Source organism: Sapajus apella, unplaced genomic scaffold, assembly GCF_009761245.1.
Source record: "Sapajus apella isolate SASKATOON/1434 unplaced genomic scaffold, GSC_monkey_1.0 scaffold112, whole genome shotgun sequence".
In the NCBI taxonomy this organism is placed as follows: Eukaryota; Metazoa; Chordata; class Mammalia; order Primates; family Cebidae; genus Sapajus; species Sapajus apella.
Window position 1 is genome coordinate 3,346,430 of NW_022437052.1, and position 22,830 is coordinate 3,369,259.

At 55.1% G+C, this 22,830-nt stretch overlaps 1 protein-coding gene and 1 long non-coding RNA gene across 5 annotated transcripts in view; both read left to right on the forward strand.

The window, feature by feature from the left end:
* Positions 1 to 22,830, forward strand: part of MAD1L1 (mitotic arrest deficient 1 like 1) — a 501,873-nt gene that overhangs the window by 205,731 nt on the left and 273,312 nt on the right. Inside the window, exon 1 of one of the 4 annotated variants that reach the window (XM_032259848.1) lies at positions 19,122 to 19,899. The exons of the other annotated variants lie outside the window; for them this stretch is intronic. Coding sequence (XP_032115739.1) covers positions 19,853 to 19,899 — 47 coding nt within the window. The 5' untranslated portion in view covers positions 19,122 to 19,852. Of the gene's footprint in view, positions 1 to 19,121; positions 19,900 to 22,830 lie in introns of those variants that run through there. 4 annotated transcript variants of the gene reach the window in all.
* On the forward strand, positions 902 to 15,178 carry LOC116537604. The gene is made up of 2 exons (XR_004263215.1): positions 902 to 12,085; positions 12,116 to 15,178. It is a non-coding gene; the product is annotated as an uncharacterized LOC116537604 (long non-coding RNA).

Genomic DNA, 22,830 nt, shown 5'->3' on the forward strand with positions numbered 1-22,830 from the left:
GGTGTGCCCCTGGGGAGCTCCTGGAGAGGGGCGTGCTGTAATGGTATGGAGAGAACTCTGGGCTTAGGACCTGGCCTCAAGGTGCTGTGTGTCCAGGCCAGCTTCTCTTCAGCCCCAGGATATGGTGACTGAAGTGCTTTAGCACAGAGACACTCGAATGCTGGACCTCTCAGGTGAGCTCTGTGGCTGCACCCAGCTGGACACCTGCTGCAGGCTGAGGGCTGGGCAGGGAAGTCCAAGAGGAGGGCATTTACCTCCCGACACATGGAGGTACTTTTGATGTGGCGAGGGGCATAGGGGCAACCGGGGGCATTTCCTGCACCCACTTGGTGCTGGAGCCTGTCTGCCTGCCTTGGTGCTTACCCCCATCCCTGCCCCTCTGTTGGGTAATGTTTTCTTCACCCTTCTGCTGGGCTCCAGAAGGACAGCTTTTTGGACTGGTTGGGAGTGTCCTGGCAGTGGGTCCCTTGGGAGTCATGAGTCCCCCTCCGCCTGTTGACCCAGCTGCCCACCTGTCTGCCCCTCCAACGGTGGTGGTTGTGTTGCGTACCTTCCTTGTGTCCAGACAAGATCCTGGGGGAGGCTGTTGGCTCAGGCCTGGGGTGCAGAGAGCACTTCTTGGACTGCTTCTGATGTGTGTGTAAAAATAACTGCGTTTGGCCGGGTGCAGTGGCTCACGCCTGTAATTCCAGCACTTTGGGAGGCCAAGGCGGGCGGATCACAAGGTCAAGAGATCAAGACCATCCTGGCCAACATGGTGAAACCCTGTCTCTCCTAAAATACAAAAATTAGCTGGGCGTAGTGGCACATGCCTGTAGTCCCAGCTACTCGGGAGGCTGAGGCAGGAGAATTGCTTGAACCGGGGAGGTGGAGGTTGTAGTGAGCTGAGATCACGCCACTGCACTCCAGCCTGGTGCCTGGCGACAGAGCAAGACTCTGTCTCAAAAAAACCCTGCATTTGTTTTTCTGATCTGTGGGCAGAAGCATGAGCCTGCACATCCAGCTGTGTGTCTCTCGCCAGCCTTCCTCTCATCAGGGAAACCATCTCCGTTAGACAGGCGGCCTCCAGAGGGATGGGATCGAATGTGTGCTCTTCCCTCATGATGGGAGGTACCCGGGGTTCCTGTCCTGCTGCTTTGTGTGTGACTGGACTCTGAGAAGTGCATGTCCCTCACGTCCTCGTCGCTGGCAGGTGATGGATTCAGGCCTGCGGTGGGAGGGGCGCTGCCCAGCAGGAGCTGTATGGACAGGAGCCTCAGTGAGCCTGCTGGATGGCTTGGCCTGCCTGGGCCTGTCCACATTCACAGTCCAGTAGAGGCAGACCTTTTATTCTTCCATGCCTGCCACAGTACATTCAGATATCTGGCCACAGGCAGAAGCATGGGCTTTCCCTCTTCCAGGCCTCTGTATTCTTTTGCTCCCTCCCCACCCCCTGGCCAGCACCCACCTGGTGTCAACCCGCTGCACATGTGAGCACACTCCTGGTGGTGGGTGAGTCCTGGCGGCCCCGGCCACCCCGGGAATCTGTAGGACCCTCATGGAATGCGCCTGCGCAGTCCCTGCCCCTTCCAGCTGGCTCTGGAACTGGAAGGAAGATCAGGGAGCTGCCTATCCACAAACCCAATTTTATCCTTGGGGTGGGGTTACATGCCACCTCCACTCTGCCCAGTTGGTCAGTGCCAGCAGCACTCCCTGCCCCCTCAAGGTCCAGATACCCTGAAGCCTCGGGAATGCCTGTCCGCATCTCTGGCTTTCCTCCTCCTCCCTGTGGTCCATGGGCCTGACTCGCACGTGGGAAGCCTGAGGGTGGGAGCAGAGAGACTGTAGCGTGTGAGCCGAGGATGGTGCCTCCTGCCCCTAGGGAGGCAATGGCGTGGCCTGACGGGCTCGTGGGTGGCAAAATGGACCTTCTGAGGACAGGTCCCAGCAGCCACCTGTTCTGTTCCCCAGAGTGAGAAGGGTAGAGGCAGCCGGTTTCAGCCCCACCCAGTATCCCTGCCAGGATCTCTGCCATGACCAAGGCCTCAGCCGAGCCTTCAGCCTTCTTGCGGACACATTGTGTTTTCTGCTTTCTTGCTCAGCTCTTCATGTCACACAGCCTCTGGTGGCATGCCTGTGCCCTTGCTGAGGCCTCTGGGTGCAGAGACTCCCATCAGGGCCTTCCCTCAGGCAGGGCAGGTCTCCCGGCCTCTCCTGCCTGAATGGCCATTTTCCGGAAGCAGCCTTCCTGTTCCTGGTCTGTGCTCTTTGTGACTCTGTGCTGATGAGCAGGTGTTTCATGATCCCTGAACTGCCTGGGTCTTTCATGGTGTTCCTGCCTCCTCTACCCTCCCACTCTAGCACCAGCACTGCGTTTCAGAGACTCTAAGCTTGGATAGCCCTGTCAGGTTTTAGCAGCGCCATTTGGGAGATGAGAGGTGGCTGAGCTGCTGATGACAAATGCGATTCAGTGACAGAAATGCAAAATAATTAGTCTGGGACCAGAGAACTACAAAGAACATATGCAGACTGGGACAATCTTTTGGTTTCATGAGAAACACATTGATTTAGAAATAATCTGGGGGATGGCATCAGTAGCTCCTAAACGGGTGATGAGAGCCTGAGTTGATTATGAGTTGAAGTAGCATGCTCACCTCCTTGTAACCAATGACCGTGATTCAAAAAGCGTTTTATTTATTGAATGCCTCTTGGTGTCTGGGCCTTTCATCCATTCATTCTTATCATGAAGTACTTAGAGGTCCACACTACCTTAATCTCTCAGGTGCGAGCCAGTCTCTTGCTTGAGGTCGCAGCTGCTGGTTGGAGCCAGTTCAGACCTGCTCCAGGGCCGTTGCCAGCTGCGTGCCGGCATGGGTAGTGGGGTTCGGAGGCCGCAGCACCTCTACCCCAGACTTTCTCGTTCCTAGCAGGCCTCTGCTCCCCTGACACTGGGAATCGGGCACTGACACCCACAGTGCCGGCTGCTCTCGTGCGTTTCCTGGAGTGCAGGGGTCTTTGGTGGGTGTGAGGTTGTAGTCGCAGGTGTGTTCCTGTGGGTCTCAGACCTCTCGCAGTTCCATGCCACCCAAGTGCCTTCTCCAGCCCATCTCCTCCTTTCCAGGCTGCTGCCTTTCCCCAGTCTAGACCCCCAGTTGTTTCTGCTCCCTCCCTCATGCCCATCTATTCCTGGTTCCTGACATCTGGCCCTTGGTCCTTCCTGCCAGTGTGTGTGGCCTGAGGCCCTCTCCTTTGTGTGCAGCTGCTGCTCCATGGCACAGCCCAGGGCACCTTTCCAAGAGGCTTTGTGTCCATCGCCCTCAGGAGAATCCTCCCTGGATCAAACGTGCCATGCTGTCCCTGCCAGCCTCTTAGCCCCAGCTCCTCCTCTGCTCTTTCCCCTGCCCTTTGGGTGCTCCCTTGCGGGCCCCACTCCACAGCCTCCTGTGTCTTGCTGGGGCTCTTTGGGGTGCCGCTCCTTTGTACCCCGTGATCACTTCAGATTTGCGTCCATCTCCTCCTCATTGTAAGCAGGGTAGGGCGGGGATGTCTTCTCTGCGGCACTTCAAGACTGGCAAAGGCCCGTGGGCTCACGCCAGTCCCAAGCACTGGAACAAGCCGGTCAGGCCAGCACTGTGCAAGACTGTCCTCAGAGTGGGTTTGTTAAGAGGCCCCCTCCAGTAGGATGTTCACATGTCCTCATCCCACCCTCATCTGCTCTGCCTTTCCCTGGGCATGCGGCCTTGGATGTGACTCAGCCCGGTGGCTTTCTCCCAGGTTCTCAGTTGTAATCTGCCATTGTTTGAAATGTCCTATTGGCAGTGTGAAGGGGGGTTATTTATTCTCAGGTCTGTGGTTTCTAATGAAGCCTGACCCACAGGGACAGTGTCAGTGAGCACCTGGTGGGTGGAGGCTCGTGGCTCACTGTGCGGCTGATGACAGGCATAAAAGCTGCCCAGTGATCACTCTGCCTCCTTGCAGAAGGAACCTACTAAACTTGCGTGGGTTTTTTTTTTTTTTTTTTTTTTGAGAGTTTTAAAACTCTTGAGTGCCAGAAGAGGCCAGTCCTCAGAGATGCTCTTCAGCCTCCTCACTCTTTCAGAGCTGGGTCAGGCCTGGTGTGTGCTTGGTGTCCAGGAGGCCGGCAGTATCGGCTGATGTCTGTTCTTAGTGACCACTTGGTGCACATTCACTGTGCCTCGCCTGAGCTGCCGGGTCAGGTGTCCCCAGGCCTGAGAAGGGAGATGGCTCTGCAGCTGTGCACAGGACCTCCAGGCTCCTGCGGTGTGTGGGCTGGGGGCCTCCAGTGATCTGGTCCACATTTGCTGTGTGCCTGAGTGCCTGTGCGTTTATTGAAAATGGAATTTGAAGCTGCCTTTGTTACCACCCTTTTCTAGGTGGAGTCTTCAACCTGGGGCCCTCCAAGGGTTGTTCTTTGTAGGTTATTCCTGTCCATGGGCTGCACTCTGGGCCTTGCATGTGTCTGTTCTTGGCTCTCGAGGCACTCTCCTTCAGCCTCTTGCCAGGTCTTTGCTGGAACCGGGGCCATGTGGTAGGGGTGCCATCCCTCGCCCAGCAGGAAGTGGCAGTGAGGACTGAAGCCTGGGCCTGTCCTCGAGTCCACTGCTCCAGCGCCGCAGGCCTCAGCCGCCTGTGGAAAGCAGCCCACGGAAGATGACCCCTCGCTAGGAGGCCGCCTGGCTGTGCTCGTTTTCTTGCCTGCAACACTGTAAACGTGAGGAGGCCCAGGGGCTGCGGGCCAGGGGTTGATTGGCTGCATCTCAGATGCCAGTGTTGGCTCGCTCTTAAACAGACACTTAAGCTGACTTTTGTCCATTCTTCTGATTTTAAAGCAGTACAAATGTCAGGAGCCTCTCTTGATATTGTCTCCCCAGTTTGTTTTTAAGAGCTGTGGTAAGTGATCCTAGGAAGCCCTCAGCTGGAGGTAGGACCTCAGACTGATCTGCAGTTTCTGGAGCATTCATGCTGCCCGGCGCTTCTGGGTGCTTGCCTCTGAGTGAGAGGGCCCATGGTTCACTGCCCTGTTTAGAGTTGTCAGAAACCTCAAGCCAGCCTCCTGCCAGTGAGGTTCTGCCTCACCTGGTGGGAGTTGTAGCTGGAATGGGTTTGGCACCTGGGCAGGTGAGAATTCGTAAATGTTCGCAGGATATCTCAGATGCCATGTTACAGTTTTGTCCTGAGAGTATGGTGGAGCTCGCTCACCAGGCTGCAGAGGCATCACTGCCTGCCACTGAGCTGTTGTCCAGGGCACATGTGGGGCCAGTATTAGGAGGAAGGATCTGTGGGCGACTCATCTCAGGGCTGCTGTTTGTCCTCTTTGTCCCCAGCCAGGCATCTGTCCCGTCATCAAGGTCATGGGAAAGGGCACCACACCCACCTGCTCTGTTGGCACCTGCCTCATGGTGCCACTCCCACCCTCAGGTCCAGGACCTGCTAGAGGACACCTGGCAACTGTGGCAGTGACTTGTCCTGCCACTGCTGTGCCGCTGGTGTGCCTCATAACCTGGGGTCTGATGTGACCTTTCTATGGCAGGTCCTGCACCTGTAAAGTGCAGACCTGGGGACAGGGACTTTTAGGGTTGCTGTGAGGACTCAATTGTTAGTGCAGGCAGGGAGCCCAGCATGGGGAGGGGCCCAGGATGTGGAGCTGAGACCACCTGCATCCTCGAATCTCTGTGTGTCTCCTGCCCTGGAGCTGAGGGGCCGCTGCCACTGCCTCTGTCCTTGGCCACCTGTAGCTCCTGCACCCTCCTCAAGCCCCAGAGAGGCCTGCTGGCATCCCTGGCAGAGACCTGGCATCCTCCCTCACCCGGAGGTGCCTCTGTTGTGCGGTGTGACCGTGCTTGGCACTGAGGAAGTGGAATGGCTGGAATTCCAGGTGGAATGGCTGTCTCCTGACCCAGAGGAGGGTGGGGCAGGGGTGCTGTGGGGTGGGGTGGGTTGGGCCCGCCCCTCCCATGGTGTATGAAGACCCGTCAGTTCAGCCCCTGGGGAGTTGTGGAGCCCCAGATGCTCCTTGCTGAGCACAGAGAGAGAGCTTCATGACCTCCTCTCTGCCGGAGTCCTCCTACCCATCCTGTCCCCACCGCGACCCTGGGCAGTCTGTCTCTGTTGGCTGGGGTAGACAATATGCAGGCCGGCTGTCCGAATTGGTTCCATGCTCTGTGGCAGTTCCACATCCCTGTGTTTGTGCATTTTGCTCCTGTGCGAGGCTCTTCAGAGCCCTTGTGCCCCTGGAGTGTTGGAAGAGGCCTGTATGGGTGGGCCTGCCTGTTCTCCGGGTCTCGATCCTAGTGGGTCCTGCACTTCTGCCCTGTGGCCTGCCCCTCCTGCCTTGCTGCTCTGCAGGGTGAGCAGGGGCGTGGAGAGCTAGGGGCTCCTGGCCGCATCTGTACTGGGGCTACTGGGGCCTTCGCCTTGCTCCTGGAGGTTTGTGCGCAGCTTCCCCACCTAGGGGAGGAGCCCTGCTCGAAACCGATTTCTTGTCCTGGGGCCATCGCTTTTGTGCAGGGCTTTGCAGGGCCCTGGTGTATTTGAAGAAGCTAAAAAGCCCTTGCCACAGTGGAAAGGGGTGCTGGCTAATTGGCAGCTTTATTTATTTATTTCTGGCTGAGTGGTAAACAGCGCTGATTCTTCGCACAGCGGGAACAGATTGGGAGGCATTTACCTGATTGATTCCTCACCTGCAGTGCCGCGCTGCCAGAGGATCTATCGATTCGGCGCCACCTGCCAGGCCCACTCTGAAACAGGCTTAATTGCCTCCGACTCGTTTCCTGAGATGGCACGTCCTGGGCGTCCTCGCCTGGAGGCTGCTGCCTCTGGGGGTGTTGACGCCTCTCTTGTGTGCCCTTGGTGGGTCGTGTGCTCCTTGGGTGGACTGGGGTGCTCTCCTACATGGTAGGGAAGGAAACCCAACTGTTACCAGCTCAAGCACAAACAGAGCCCACCTGGTGTCAGCTGTGCTCACACATAGGACCAGGTGCTCGCCAGTGCCCTCTGTCCCACACCCCAGCCCAGTTTCGCTTGCTGGGAGCCCTCCTGCAGCGTCACTGGGTTGTGACGTGCAGTTTCATCTCAGTCCCTGAGCCAGTTGAGCTCTCCTGCTGCTCTCTAAGCCACACTCAGCAGAAGAGAGGCAGGCGAAGTACCGGCCGCCTTGTTTGTACGCTTCCCTACCAGGGCAAGACAGGCAGATGGTGGCGGGGGGGGAAGCTTACCTGGGAGGGGTGCTGGGTGGGCTGCGGCCGTCACCACCTACACAGACGCCATGGCGGCACATGTGCAGCTCTGGATGCATCCTGCCCTGTGACTTCCCAGCTGCGCCTGGGGGTGTGCGCATCAGCCTCACACCAACACCATGGCGGCACATGTGCAGCTCTGGACACAACCATGTGACTTCCCAGCTGTGCCTGGGGGTGAGCATTAGCTCCATCACCTGTGCACCTGCACAGCTGGCAGGCATGGCCCCAGCACTGGAGCTGACTTGCTGTCTTCTCTGACCAAGGCCGTATCCTTCTTGCCTCTCACCTGCCTGGAGAAGGCCAGAGTCAGCTCCTTGGTTTATGGTTCCAGGACCTGGTGATTGGCTGCTTTAAGTGATAGTTATCAAGGAGCTAGAGAATATTTTAAGACACTTTGAGCTGTGAGATTCAGTGAGGCACATGAGGTGGACAGGTCTGACATGGGCAGTCTGAGCATTTCCCCAGCCCGCTGGCCACATGCAGGGTGGCCACTGCTCCGACCTCTCTTAGTGATGGCTTTCCTGTGGATGACATGAGGCAGTTCTCCCTGTCCCTCCAGACTCCCCCAGGAAGCCACTGTTAAGACTCGAGGCCTTTTTCCAAGAGTTTCTCTGTCCCTCCTGTTTCCCTGTCCCTGCTCCAGAAGCCACTGTTAACACCCAGGGTCTTTTCCCCAGTGTGTTGGCACATCTTGGCTCCCTGGCCCTTCTGTGCCCCTCTGCCGGTTCCTCAGGTGTCCACTCATCCAAGCCCATCTGGCTGCTATATGGGCCTGCATTCCTGTTGTGCCAGCCCCTGCCTGGTGCTGGAGAGGATGGAGAGTGAGGCAGACAGATCTCATCATCTGGAGTATACAGGCCTGCAAGGGAGGTTGGATGTCATTGGGCTCGTAGAGAACTAGGGAAAGGTGTGGGCTTTCCCTCCCTACCCGCCCCTTCCCCACCAGGCTCTGGTGCCAGAGGCTGAGTTTGGCCAGGTTGGTTCTGGGCCCGAGCAGCCTCCTGCTGGTGACAGTTCCAGGATGCCCTGATCCACAGTGTAGTCCTGTTCCGCTCCCTCCCAGGAACCCAGAGGCCTGTTATTCTGAGGTCTGTGGTTTCTAATGAAGCCTGATTCATGGGGACAGTGTCAGTGAGCACCTGCCTGGCAGTGCACCCCTGGGCACCGTGAATCTGCTGATGAGCCTCTTGTAGCAGCTATGAGGCCGTGCCTGCCACTCCCAGGGGGGCTCCAGGCAGGGCCATGCTCCTGAGCTCTGCCTGGACCAAGTGTGTGTGGTGTATTTGCAGCCTCCCTCGTCCCTGCCTGTCCCTGTTGTGCCCGGCAGCTGCTGGTGGCCTGGGTGTGGAGGCCTCTCTCTCATGCTGAGCAGAGGTTGGGAGAGGGCCCCCTAGGTGGAGGAGCTACATCTGGGCTCATCCTCCTGGCAGTGCCCAGTGCCTGCACCTCATGTGGAAACTGGGCCAATCAGTGAGTGGGGGACTGAGATCACGAGGCCTCAGGCAGGAAGGGCCCCAGAGCTGCCTGGTCTAGCTCATCCTAGTGAATGCTGTGGCGGGACCCCTGCCCCGGGAGCCCGCACCAGGAGTGTCCTTACAGCAGGGGCTGGTGTGTCTCTGCAGGAGCCCTGCCGTCACCATGCAACTCCGCTTAGGCCCAGCTCCCTCGAGTCCAATCGTGCTGTGATGGCAGCTGCCTGTCTTCCTTGCTGGGCCTCCCTGAGGCCGGGGTCTGTGTCTGCCCTGGAGCAGGTGAAGGGGTGAAGACCTTTCTTGCCCTGCCCTGGAGGCCACACCAGCCTGTTGGGACCCTATTCTGATCCCGGCCTGCAGCCTTAGAAACAGAGGCAGCTCCAAGGTTCTGCTCTCCCCCGAGTTCCTCCCGTGAGGGGTTCACAGACTGCCTTCCTGCCTCCTGTCCTGCACCCCTGCTTTTCTTGGCATATGCTCTTGTTTACAAGTCTCTCACACAGTGATGCTCTTAGATAATTATTATGTTTCTAAAATGCCTTGGTTTTGTGGTGTTGGGGAAACAAAGCAACAGAACACACAGTCCTGGCTCTGAGGAAGCCTCTGGGTAGGCTGGGCAAGAGTCAGACCCATGGGGCGCAGGAAGCCTGGCAGAAGGCAGCACCGACGTCTGGGCTTCAGCTTGGCGCCTGCACTGCCAGTGCCTCCTCCTGGTGCCAGGTTCTGGGGAAGCCATGCATATTGCAGTGTGGTGACCCCCATGGCCACCACCCCATACTTTCCAGGGTGTGGTGGTCATAGTCCTGGGCTTTCTCAGAGGATGGTGCTGGCTATGGAGGCTGGCCGCTGCAGCGCTGCTTTTGTTATCAGCTGGGAGAAAGTGATGGAGGGCGTTGAGCTGGGTGAGACTTTAGGAGGTGTGATTTGCTGTAACACACAGGCGGGGCTGTTGGGGTGAGCACATGCCACTGTGGTCAGGCTGTAAGGAATGGTCCTGAAAGACAGGCAGCAGGGGAAGGGGTACTGTGTTGGGCAAAGCCAGCAGGTGGAGAGGGCCAAGAGAGGAGGAGGCTGCCTCACCACCGACCCAGCATGAGGCACTTGACTGCAGGAGGCTTTGCTTCATTTGGATAAGTGAAAAGGCAGGCGCCACTGGGTCCCAGGGAGAGCCCAGAGGGCCTGATGGGAGGTTGGAGAGTGTGACCTGGGGCTTCTCCACCCAGGGCTTCTCCACCTGGGGCATTGCTAGGGATGTCTTGGGCGAGTCCTGGGAGGAGGTGGAGCGAGGAGTATGCTGAGGGTAGCTTTTGGGGAATAAGGAGCTCTTGGTTGGATGCTTGGAATGAGGGGAGATCCGAGATCAGAGTCATGGACCCCAGCGAGGAGCCAGTGGGAAAGAGCCCAGGGGTCTGGAACAGTTGTTGCGGGACATGTGTAGCAGCCCTCTGTAAGCCGCATGGGTGTGGCCGGGACCATGCTGGGGGTCCCCTGCTGGACTGGCAGGCTCTCCTTCCTCGGCAGCACTTTGGGTTTCAGGGTACATTGTCACTCAGCACAGGTTGCCCCCCAGATCTCCAGCCCTCTGTCCTGCAGCCTTAGCTCACCTGCTGCTAAGTCAAGGGCTTGGAGGCCTCTGACATCTGCATGGGGGCCAGAGCACCGGCACGTGCTGTCTCCACAGTCGGGGCCTGAGAGCTGCCTGGGGCCAAATTGCGCAGGGCTGGGAGGATGTAAAGAGCTGCTTTTGTGGCATTGCACAGCTTTGCACAGCTGTAGAGAGTGTGCACCCCACGATAGCTCCTGCCCAGTGCATCTGGGTGGGAGGTGGAGGGCTCTCACTCCCGTCCCAAACTATGTGGCTCACTGTCAGAAAGGGTGTGTGACAGAGACATGGTAGAGAAGGCGCTACAGAGAGCTACAGCCTGGGAGCTTCTCATGTCTGTGAACCAGGGAGGGGGCACTCCTCTGGTCACTTCACTTTTTGTTGTTGTTTGTTGTTTGTTTGTTTTTGAGACAGAGTCTCGTTCTGTTGTCTAGGCTGGAGTGCAATGGCATGATCCTGGCCATTGAACTCGCCAGGAAGCTTGAACTCGCTTCCTGGGTTCAAGCGATTCTCCTCCCTCAGCCTCCCAAAGTAGCTGGTAATTAAAGGCACATGCCATCATGCCTGGCTAATTTTTGCATTTTTAGTAGAGATGGGTTTTTACCATGTTGGTTGGGCAGGTCTCAGACTCCTGAGTTAGTGATCCGCCTTCCTCGGCCTCCCAAAGTGCTAGGATTACAGATGTTAACCAGCACACCAGGCCTGGTCACTTGTTTTGAGGGAAGAATGGAGAGGGAGGGAAAGGAGGGCACTGGGACAGGAGAAATTTCAGAGTAGATGAAACACAGCAGGAGGCCGGGCTGCCTGGTGTGAACCTCCTTGCTTTGTGAAAACACCCCTTTGCCAGCAGCACTGGGCAGCACTCACCCTGTAGCCCTGGAACTCGAGCCCGACAGCTCCTGCTTATCAGCGCGGGCATCTGGGAGGCAGACCATCATGCAGGGCTGGATGCTGGGTTGAGCAGGGGGCAGCTGGGTGCATGGAACCTGTGGCCTTGATGGAGGACAGCTCAGCTCCAGGTCTGCACTGCAGGTCAAGGCTCAGACACGGGAGGACACTCGCTGGGCACCTCTCCTCTGAGAGCAGGCTGTGACCCACATGGCTGTGGAATGCTAGGGATGTGTTTGTGCGTGCCTCATGTCACCTGTGAAATGCCTGTGAGATGCAATGTGGGTTTTGGAGGGACGTGCTCAGCTGATGGCAGTGCCTCATCCCGAGGGAAGACTGAGCTGAGCCTGCCCTGAGATGGCACGAACCTGTGGTGGAGGCAGTGTGTGGGCAGGGGCTGGGAGGGACGGCCCTGTTCCTTCACTTCCTGTCACTTGCCCCAGGGAATTTGGACATTGAGGACCTGTCACTGACAACAGCCTTGATAAGGCTTGCTGGGGAGAAAATACTGGCCCAGCATGTTGAGTGGTCTGCGTCTTGCCACATTCATACCGTGCGCTGCAGATGCTGGGCAGACCCCTGTGTGCACACGCTTCCACATGGCCAAGCTCCTGTGGCTCTCACGCATCACTTGGGGCTGACCTCCTTGCTTCTGGGAGCCTGACGGCAGCACTGGGGGAGGCCCTGCTGGTCAGGAGGGAGGGTTCACCTGCATAGTGTGCTGGTGAGATATGTGACCACTGATCACACTCTGCGTGTGTCGTGCGTGGGACTGGTTCTGCAGAGGAGCCCCCAGAGTAGGGCTGACACTGTACCCTGGATGCTGCCCTGTCCACTCCAGTGGAGGGTCTGACAGGCTGCAGCTAAATGACACCGCTGGCAGCACAGTGTCCTGCATCGTGGTCAGGAGTGGCCAGCTGGCCACTTGGGATGAGTGTTGGCTGCACAGGGTGGAGGGCGGTTAAGGGACACTGAGCTGGCCTCATGGGCTGGAGACTTCTAGGGCAGTCAGGCGACCTGATCCTCTCCTGTCCTGCCCATTGCTGGATGCTAGGGAACATTTGGGGTATACTTAAGGGGCCATAACTATGGAAGGGACTGGGGCCAGGGATGCCAGTGTCCGGCAGTTGTTGGGATGTTTGTGGATACAAGTGAGTTGTTTTGCCCCAAAGGCCAGCAGGGCTCTATGGAGACACACCCCTCATGGTTGGGCACTTCCTGATGCTGTCCTCTCCCCAGCAGGGCTTCTGTCGTCCCCTATCCTGTGTTTATTCTCACGCTGCTAGTAAACACATACCCGAGACTGGGTGATTCATAAAGGAAAATGGTTTCATTAACTCACAGTTTATCATGGCTGGGGAGGCTGCAGGAAAATGAAAATCATGGCGGAAGGGAAAGCAAACACGTCCTTTTTCCTATGGTGGCAAGAAGGAGAACTGCCAAGCAAAAGGACGAAAAGCCCCTTATAAAACGGTCACATCTCTCGAGCTCACTCACTATCATGAGAACAGCAACATTGAACAAAAAGGGGAAAAGCCCCTTATAAAACAGTCACATCTCTCAAAAGCTTACTCATTATCATGAGAGCAGCAGTGAGAGGGTAACTACCACCAGGTCCCTCCCATGACCCATGGGAATCATGGAAACTAAGATGAGATTTGGGTGGGGACACAGTCAAGCCGTGTCATATCACACCTCCTCATTGTGAATTGGCAGCCTCCTGTCAGTTGAGACCACGACCTTGGTGGCGGCCTCCGTTTGTGTGTTTCTCACAGCCTCTATCTGCACCAGCAAATGCTTGTGGAGCTGGATTGCCTGTGAGTTTGCACAGGGGTTGACTTGGCTTGGGAAAATGCCCTGGGAATGGGGTGCAGCTTCCCTACAGAGCCTTGCTTCTCCCTGGCAGTGGCCCCTGGGCCTGCCAGGCTGTTCAGCAAGGAGGGACCCGGGGAACGTAGTATTACAGGAGACTCTTAGCTGCTTCTGGTCTTTCCTGCCTGCTTTGGCTGCCTGCCTGGCTGTCTCTGCCAGCCTGAGCTCTAGAAAAGGCTGTGTTCCCAGTGTCAGAGCCTGGACACCCTCTCTGGCTGCACTGGGAGCTCCCCGAAGTCGGGTTTCCTTGTCTTCAGATGGTGATCAGCACTGTGCCATGCTGGGTGTTTGATGTGGGCCTTCACTTGTTCATTGCAGATACTTCTTCATCTCCACTGTCTTCTTTGCCATGAACACACTTCAGGATCTCCTGGGACTTTGTGCAGCACTGCCCAGGCCTGCAGAGGCAGGGTGCAGACCTCCTTGTACGTGGTGATGTGCCTGCCTCCTCAGCTAAGGCCCTCTCACGGACTCTGGGACATCCAGATGCCATACTCTCTGCTAGGTCCCATGGCCTGTCCTGCCTCTTCCTCAGGTCTCTTCTCTGGCTTTTCTGCTCCAGCCAGATGGACCTGGGCCCCCTGCACCAGTATGACACATGACCTGTTACTGCTTTTCCACTAACTGCCACTCCCACAGCTCTGTTTACACACATGAGCCCCCCCGCGCTGGCCTGCCACGTGTGAGCACCTGGCTTATCCAGGCCCTGCCCACCTAAGGTCTTGCTGGGGACACCTTGATTTCCCCGCCCTGGCATTTGTCATCTGTGCTGGCTCTCTGGGGGCTTGCTGCTCCATCGTCCTTCCTGGTGAGATTCTCATCTCTTAGAGGACAGAGGCTCCTTGTCGCTCTGTTCAGGAGGCGTTTGTTCCACACCTGCTGTGTGCAGCCCACTTTAGGTGCTTCAGGAACATGAGATGAGTCAGGCCTGAGTCTCGTTCGTCCTCCAGCGCTCGGCGCACATGCAGCTGCCTGCCCTCCAGCTGCACCCACACACTCTACTCCCCAGGCCTGGCTCTTGCTCCCTGTGGTACTGGGAAGGGGGCTTAAGAGGAGCCTGCAGCTAGGACTGCTGGGAGCAGCAGCCGACATGCCAGTGTGGACAGTGAGGTCCTCTCATGCCCTTCAGCTCTTTCTATGGTTGCCTTGGCTCTTATTTCGTGTTGAGGAAACAGAGGGATATTGGTTAGAGTGTGGTTGGTTAAGTGGTGGGCAGTGGGGCTGGGCCCTGTTCCCACTGAGCCTGATCCCCGCTCCACGGTCTCTGTCAGTGCAGCCCCCTTCTGTGTTGAGGTGGTGGGATGCTGGCAGGAGAGGGTTGTTGGCCTGGGGCAGGAGGAATGGGAAGTCATGACCTGAGAGCTTCTCCCTGCAGCACCCGCCACTGTCCCCTCCTGATGGCAGTGCCCAGGCTGTGCCTCACTGCATTCCCTCTGCTCCCACTGCTCCATGCAGGCCACGAATGGCATGTCCTTCTTGTTGGCCAGGATTCATCCGGACCTTGGGGGCAGGGCCATGGTTTCCCTGGATGTGCCCGTGCGGGAGCCATGCAGACTGAGTGCCTGCAGCCCTGGTGTCGACACGACATATGGAGCCCCCATCCAGTGCCTCCTCTGACCCCATGACCCTGGAACATGCCAGGATTGCTGGGAAGGGTCCTGAGCCAGCGCCCCTTGCGTCCTTCTGCATGGGGGCTTCCACATTGCGTCAGTGGTGGGCCCCAGGTTCTAGGGAGCCCTGGGTCGCGGGCCTAGGATAGCAGACTGAGCGGGTGCTGCTCCAGCTGTTTGGGCTCTGGCAGGTCTCCCAGGTGCTCCGCTCTTTTCTGCTACACTGGTCCGGAAGGCTCCCTGCTGGTGCAGCAGTGCTCACTGGAAAGCAGGGCTTTGAGGCCCTTGTGTTTGCAAAGCAGATCCTTACCGAGAGCCCAGAACTACCTGTGGGCCTCAAAAGATGGGTCTGGCAAGTGTCTTGCGTGAAGGGCCAGAAGGGCTTTGTTGGGTAGGGGGTGGGGTCTCTGTTGAAGATGCTGAACTCTGCCACTGTGCTATGAGGGCGACAATGCTATTCGTATTTGATTCTGTATGACTGTGCTCCAACAAAACTTTGTTTAAGAAAAAAAGTTACTTACAAAAACAGGCTGCAGACAGGATTTGCCCACAGGTTGTAGTTGTTGGACCCTGTTAAGAAACCACAGTCCAAGTCATAGCCGTGTTCATCTGGGTGTTTGCTGTGGGCCTTCACTTGTTCATTGCAAATACTTCATTTCTACTGCCCTCTTTGCCAGGGACACACTTCAGGGTCTCCTGGGACTTCTTGCAGCAGGGCCGTGGCTTCCCTGGATGTGCTCATGTGGGAGCCATGCGGACTGAGTGCCTGCAGCCCCAGCGTCTACATGGCACGTGGAGCTCCTATCCAGTGCCCCCTCTGGCCCTATGACCCCGGAACATGCCGGGATTGCTGGGAAGGGTCCTGAGCTGGCGCCCTGTGGTGTGAATGCAGCCTTGCATCCTTCTGCCTGGGTGCTTCTACACTGCACCAGTGGTGGGTTCTGGGTTCAGGGGGAGCCCTGGGTCTCCAAGTCATAGCCGTGCTCATCTTCATGAAGCATCCCGCCATCAAGTGATGTCAGCTTGGGCCTTGCTGCAGGGTGGCGTCCTGCAAGATGCAGATCCCAGCAGTGAAGCTTTCAGTTTTGAAAATTGCTTCCTTCAGGAAAGATGCCCTAGGACCATATACCTTGTGTCCTGAGGGAGGATGGTGTCCACCAGTGTTAGGCCTGGCCAGGCGGCACTGCAGGGTGGGAGCTGTGTCCTGTGTGGGGAAGGCCCGACGTTTCCTGCCCAGACTGTGGGCTGGCCTGGGGCTCTCCCACCTGAGGTGTGTTGACATGGCCTTTGGGATGAGTCATTACCATCGGGCCATTTGCCCTTTTGTCTTTCTCGTGTGTCTTGCATGTTCTTTTGGGAAATTTCTGACATAACATTACACTGACGGAAAAGTTGCAGAAGTAATGGAGAATGTTTCCGCACACTGTCCACCAGCTTTCCGGAGGATAACATCTTGTGAGCCTCCGTATAAGTTATCAGAAGCTGTAAGGTGTTGGCACAGCAGGCGCAAGTCCTGACTGCATTCAGATCTTGCTGGCTCTCCCACTGAGGTCTTTTTCCTGTGCCAGGATATGGTCCGGGAGCCCCCTTGTGTTTGGCGGCCCCGGTCCCACACTGCACTCTGGGACAGGAGAGACTGCTCCCCAGTCTTTCCTGTTGTCGTGCCCCTGCCTCTTCGAGAGCACTGGCTGGGTGTTTTGTGGCTGTTCCTCGGTTGGAGCGAGTCTGATGTTCTACATGATTAGGTTGAAGTTACGCATTTTTGAACAGAAAGTCATAACAGAGATGTAGTGCCCCTCTGGGTGTGTGATGTTGGGGTGTGTGAAGTCACCATGTTCTGTTGCGGGTGGTGGTCACCGTGGTCACCTGGCAGAAGCCTTTCTAAATGCATGGCTGCGGCTTTTTTCTGGTAATTACTAAGTATCTTGGGGAAGATGCTTTGAGAATATGCAAATACCCTTTTTTTTTATTATTATTATTTTGAGACAGAGTTTTGCTATGTCACCCAGGCTGGAGTGCAGTGGCACGATCTTGGCTCACTGCAACCTCCGCTTCTCGAGTTAAAATGATTCTCCTGCCTCAGCCTCCTGAGTAGGTGGGACTGCAGGTGCATGCCACCATGCCCTGGTAATTTTTGAATTTTTAGTAGAGGCAGGGTTTCACCGTGTTGGCCAGGCTGGTCTCAAACTCCTGACCTCAAGTGATCCGCCCTCCTCTACCTCCCAAAGTGCTGGGACTACAGCTGTGAGCCACCACGCCCAGCCCCTATTTCTTAGAAAAACTTATTCTGCTAGTTCAAACATTCATGGTGCATCTCAGCTGTGGGGCTCGTCACTGTGGTCACAGGGTGGTTTCTGTCTGCCCATCTCTTGCATGTTTCCTTATGGGACTCTTTGCTGAGGGAGACTCTGCCCCTCAGCCCCGTTTAATCAGTCATTCATGTCAGTTACTTCCGTGTCTTTTTCACTTCATGGCTGTGACCCAGTGCTCTGCTGATCTGCTTCATTCACATTATTGTAGCCTTGGCCACTGGGAACTCTCACAGGTGGGCTCTTGTGTCCTGTGATTTACCCTCATCTTTTTTTAAACTTTTTTTTTTTTTAATTATCGGCCACTGCAAGATGCTCTAAAGTTAGATTTTTCCTGCCCCTTTCCTGGAGTCCACCACTTTCCCAGAGAGCCCTGTTTTCTCTTGTTGTGGAGTGCTGCTTAGAGATGAGATGTGGGTGTGGGGTGTTCCCTGCTCTGGGTGCGTCAGGGCCCTGGGGCCCCTTGGTGGACACCCTGACCCTGGCTCCATCCAGCATCCCCAGCTGTCCTTGCCTCCTGTGCTTTGTCTCCTCCATCCTGAGAAGCCCAGCTGTCAGCACACACCATGTTTACCCATCCAGTCCTGATGTGTGCACAGTCTTTCCAGAATTGCTAACCCACAGCTCTACACGGGGAGGTTGAGTCTCGAGGGTACGGTGTCTGCACATAGGCCTTTCTGTCTCTGGCCTCACGCTTTCCAGTGGAAGTGGTGTTTGCTCAGCACCATGGGTGCTGTCCTATTTCCCACCTCCTTGGCATCGTGTTCTTCATTTGTGATTCCCTTAGGTTCACCGCTTAGAGCTGGTGTTTTATTTTGGGTCTTTCTCATTCTGGTTAATTAAAAAAAAATGTATATACACCCTCATTTGCCTTTCTGCTGTTCACCTGTGGATTTTCACTTGCAGCCTAACCACCCCAAACCCCCATGTATTCACCCTCCCTGCAATCCCCTCCCTGACCCCAGTATGCTGTCTCGTGATTTTGCCTTTTCCAGAGTGTCATACAATTGTGGCTTGTTTCACTCATGGAGGTGCATTTGGGACTCATCTGCATGGCTGTGTGAATCGCAGTGCTGCTTTTCATTGCTGAGTGATGCTCCAGGCACGGCTGCTCCGGGTCTTGTTTATTCATTCAGTGGGGATATCTGAAGGATATCTGTGTTTTTTCTGGGATTTGGTGAAGTGGAGTGAAGCTGTGGGAAACGCTGGCTTTGTATGATCCAAACTCTTACTTTTCCTGGAGCACATACTTAGGAGTGGGACTGTTGGATCCTGATATCCTTTTAACTTCATGAGACATTGCCATATGTGTCTCCACAGTGGGGAACCACCCGGTGTGTGTGTTTGTGGTGTGTGCACACCCACTCTGCACAGCCCTGCTCGTGCCGGGCCATGCCAGCGTTTTGGCCCCCACAGGGCCGCATGTGCTGCGTGTTGAGTTTTCCAGCATGCGGCTACCAGCCCCAACCTGGCCTCAGACAGTCACCGTAGTGCTTTCTGTAGCCCCCATCCATGTTGGCCTGCACAACGCTCTGGATTTCTGGTCATTGCTGACTTGTAGCCCCTTTTCTCCATCTGCTTTCCCATGTATCAGGATCCCACGTATCTCAGTGGTTACGTTTTTCTTCCTTTTGATACACTGAAGAAACCCCAAGGTCTTTTATCTTTCTTCCCTTCCGCAGTGTTCTTTTTCATTGATCTCTGTTCTCCTGTGACTTTAGGAAAAGATTGTACTTCGTTCATCCAAGGCACACCCCTTGACTAGAGCAGAGAGCAAGGGCTGAGCAGCAATGGTCTTGAAAGCTCCTTGCCACCTGGACCGGGGGCAGGGCAGCCGGCGTGCAGAAGTGGAGGAGCGTATGGAGGCACCTGTGGGCCAGCTTCCCCAGCCCCTCTGTTTTTGTCTGCGGGATGATCACACTGACCCACACACAGCATGGGGGAGTGAGGGGCGGGCAAAGTGGTTGCTCAGTGTGTGCGCTCCTTCTCTCTCCCTGTTTCTTCTTTGTTCCTCTTCTTTTTCAATTTACTTTTCCTCCAAGGACTTGCCCGCAATGTGCCCCGTGGACTTTGACATCGAAGCTCTCTTCTGCTCTTTGTGCCCTACGCTTCCTACTCCATTCTTCCTTCCTTTGCTTGTGTCCAGGACTACAGGGGATGATGGGGTGAGAGCAGAGAAAGTCAGGGACATAGTGAGCTTTGCTTGCACAGGAAGGGTTTGCCTGCACTGTCATCTCCTTGGCTCTGCTGGAAAACTGTATGTGAGGGAGATATGGGGGGTCTGAGCACAGATGGCTATTGCCCTGTGAGATGCAGGAAGCATTGTTTATGGGTGTGCACCATGGAATCCCCTGCTTGGACTGCACTGGGGGCAGGCAGTGAGTCTTGGTACAGAAGTAGCTTTTATTATTGATTGGTGAAGCCCGTTGCAGATCTGAAAGCATCTTAATAGTCTGAAATCATGGCTCTTCGTCAAGAAAAATTTGATTTGGAACAAAAGGGAGACACTCGAGACCCAAAACTACTGCCTGTGTTGAGGATGGAAAGGAGGCCTTCATCTGCCGCATGTCTGAGTCACTCTGGGGAGTTTTCTCCACGGTCAGTGTGAGTCATAGCGAATCATTGTTGGGTTGTGACTTCAGAAGCAGTGAACGCTCTCTCAGACTGTATTAATAGAAGTAGATGCCTCACAGGAAAGGAGGTGGCAGTGCTACTGTGCAAGTCACAGAGCCCTGCGTGGTCTGGTTTCCATTTTGGGCGTGGCTCCTAAGCGGGGACCTCTGAAGGGACCAGGAGCAGCTGTTCGGCTGCCCGCTCAGTTGTGCCTGCTGTCTACTGAGGCGTGGGATGCAGACTTGCAGCCATGAGCACACAGTCCAGCCATGGAAGGAGGCTTCAAGAATCTTCCAGGTGCTGCCGTCTTGACTTCTACGTCATTTTTATAACCTGTGTGAGATCAATGGAGGGGAGCCCTAGGAAAATTGGCTGTGGTTTAATAAACAGAACTACCTGCTGCTTTGAGCCAGAGCCTGCTGGACTGAAAAGGCATCGGCCTTGTGGCCACACCTGGGTCTGTGCTCTCCTGACTATGCTGAGCCCATGCTTGTTGCGTTATTAGCAGCCTGACCTCTGTGCCATGGAGTATAAGGGTGGATATCGTCAACTCTTAAGACTTTGTGTGTGTGTTCAGAAAGTACCCAAACGGATTCAAAGGAATAATTAGCGTATCCTGTAAGATATGAATCTTAATTCCTAAATTACATATTTAGCAGATTGTCCAAAATAGCACTTGTAATGGCAACATTCAATTAGTGAGTTTAAAAAATGTATATTATTGCAACACTCTCCATGAGTTTTATTTAGAGGTTTCTAAATATAACGCTATAAAAACACAGAAGTGTTTAAAACGATTTAGACCCACACAGCCGCACTGAATTCTTGCTAAACTTCCTATGTTAACCAGCTCTTGCACAGTCTTTGATTGTGGAAATGTCTTCTGATGTATTTCTTAAAGCTGAAGCCAGAGCATCATTGAGGCTATCAGGATCCCAAGGCTGCACACCTCCCTGCTGTGAGTTCTGACGTTTACAGAGTCCTTGGGGCCTCTACTCCTGAGTGCGCTCCTGGGGTTGGTTGGCATTGGGCTTGCAGGCAGCAGTTTTCCTCCTGCTGTGCAAGGTTCAGCTCCTGTGTTGCCATGTTACCTGCTGCTGCTATAGCCGTTTCTCCTGACCTGATTCTGTGTGCACCTCCAGTGCCCTCCTGGGCTGCTTAGGATAGGGATTGTCCATGTTGCCTGAAGAAGAAACTGAGACCCGGGGAAGTTGCATGTAATTGATACTGGAGAGCTGGCTTCATTTCAGGAGGAACAGAGCTCAGGTACTGTGTTCAGAGTTTTCGGTGTAGTCTGGAGATGTGAGGTGATGGGCCCACATGCAGGGCCTGTCCTCTAATGGGAATCTGAAGTGAGTGCAGAGGACCCAGAGCTGAGGGTGAGCAGCTGTGTGGGCACAGGGATGTGTCCAGAATGGCGAGGTGGGGTCTGGAACCTACACTTTGTGGCCCCTGATTGTTTTGCCTTGTGCTCTTCCTGCCAGCCTTTGCTGGGGAACCTGTGCCTCCCCAGGAGTTGGCTAAGAGACTGGTGCCAGTGAAGAAAGGATGGAATTGGATCGTGGATTAGGCCAGCTCCTGGAGGCCTCGTGGACCCACTTCTGACAGCCGCTCTTGCCGGTGTCCCCGTCTCAGAAGGAGCTCTGAGGCTGAGCATTTGCCCCATGGCGGCTGCCTTTGTTTCTCCCATTCTGAAAGGAGATGAAAGTTTCTCACTGACTTTAGAGAGAAAGCCAGAGTGAAAACCCCCTCTTCCAACCCCTGGCTCCCTGTGAAAAGCCAGCCTTCCTGGTAATCAAGTGTTTACAGAGGAAGGCTTTGTTCAGACCCTTTCTGGCGTTCTGTATGTTTAAACAAAGAGCTTTTTAGACCTAAACACAGATGTTCATTTGAAAATGAAAAATCAAATTAAGCAGAACCAGCCTTTGAAAGTTAATGCCCTATAGCAAGTAAAACAAAGGGAGAAAAACACTGTGTTGTAAATTTCACTTAAATAACTTTTTATTTTAAATAAAGTTTTAAACTAAAAAAGTGTAATTTGAAAGCTGCTCATCTTCCTCTCTGTCCTCCAGTAGAACATCTGTGCTGATTCTGACGCGGATGAATGACATGAATTAAACCAAAACCGCCGGAGCGCTCTTTTTACCATAATTACACCTTGTTCATTTCTGAGACACAATGTGGGGATGAAATGCCAATTAAGCCTGCTATGGTAATGAGGTGGGGCCTGAATAGTGATCAGCGGACACGAATCCCACCGGAATTCATTTGCTACAGCCCCCAAGTTTGTTCTGTTCTGATAGGAATGTTACTGTACATCATGAAAATCTTTAGTGCTCCTTGTATTTAAAAATGATCCATTTTGGGGTTTTTGGTCAGCAAGTTTTAAAATAGGTGGTTTCCCAGCACCTGGATGGGCTCTTTGTCTCTGTTGAGCATTCTGGGTGGGGGGTGCCAGTGTTTCCTGCCCACGGCCTCGACTTTCCTGTACAGGTCTGCAGTGTTGCCCATGGCATAGCCCAGGACACAGTCACCAGTGACACACACTAGGCACCATCCCCATGCGTGCACCTACAGATCTGGGTGGTAGCTGAGAAGGCATTTTTACCCATCACTGTGTCCGTGCATTTACCATCCCCGACCCTCACATACCCTCTAATGTTTTGAAACATAGGAAGTAGTTTGAAATTGTGGAAAGCACTATGAAGGAAACTTTTTGGGTGTTGTCAGATGACAGGGTGGGAAGGACATCACTGGGGGCCAGGCAGGGCCTTTCCAGGAGACAGCATCTGAACAGAGGCCTGAGGGCAGCCAGGGGCTGGGCAGGGGTGACCAAGCGGGACAGGAGAGCAGCCAGGGCGCCGGCAGAGCTGGTACAGTGCTGGGATTGTGGTGTGATTGCAGTGGGCGGCTGTTTGAAGACTGGAAGCATGGCAGGGATGAACAAGGGGTGAGCAAGCGGGACAGGCTAGCAGCCGGGGCGCCAGCAGGGCTGGCACAGGGATTGCGGTGTAATTGCAGTGGGCGGCCATTTGAAGATTGGAAGTGTGGCAGTGGCATGATTTCCTTCATATAGTCAGTAGAGTGACCTGGAGAAAGAAGTCTTTGGGACGGGGAGCAGGAAGTGTGCCGGTGCGTGTGAAGGTCCAGCAAGGAGGGTGCTGGTAGTTCAGGGGGAGGTCATGGGGTGGCAGAGACCACCCTGCAGTGACCAGATCATCCTCGAGG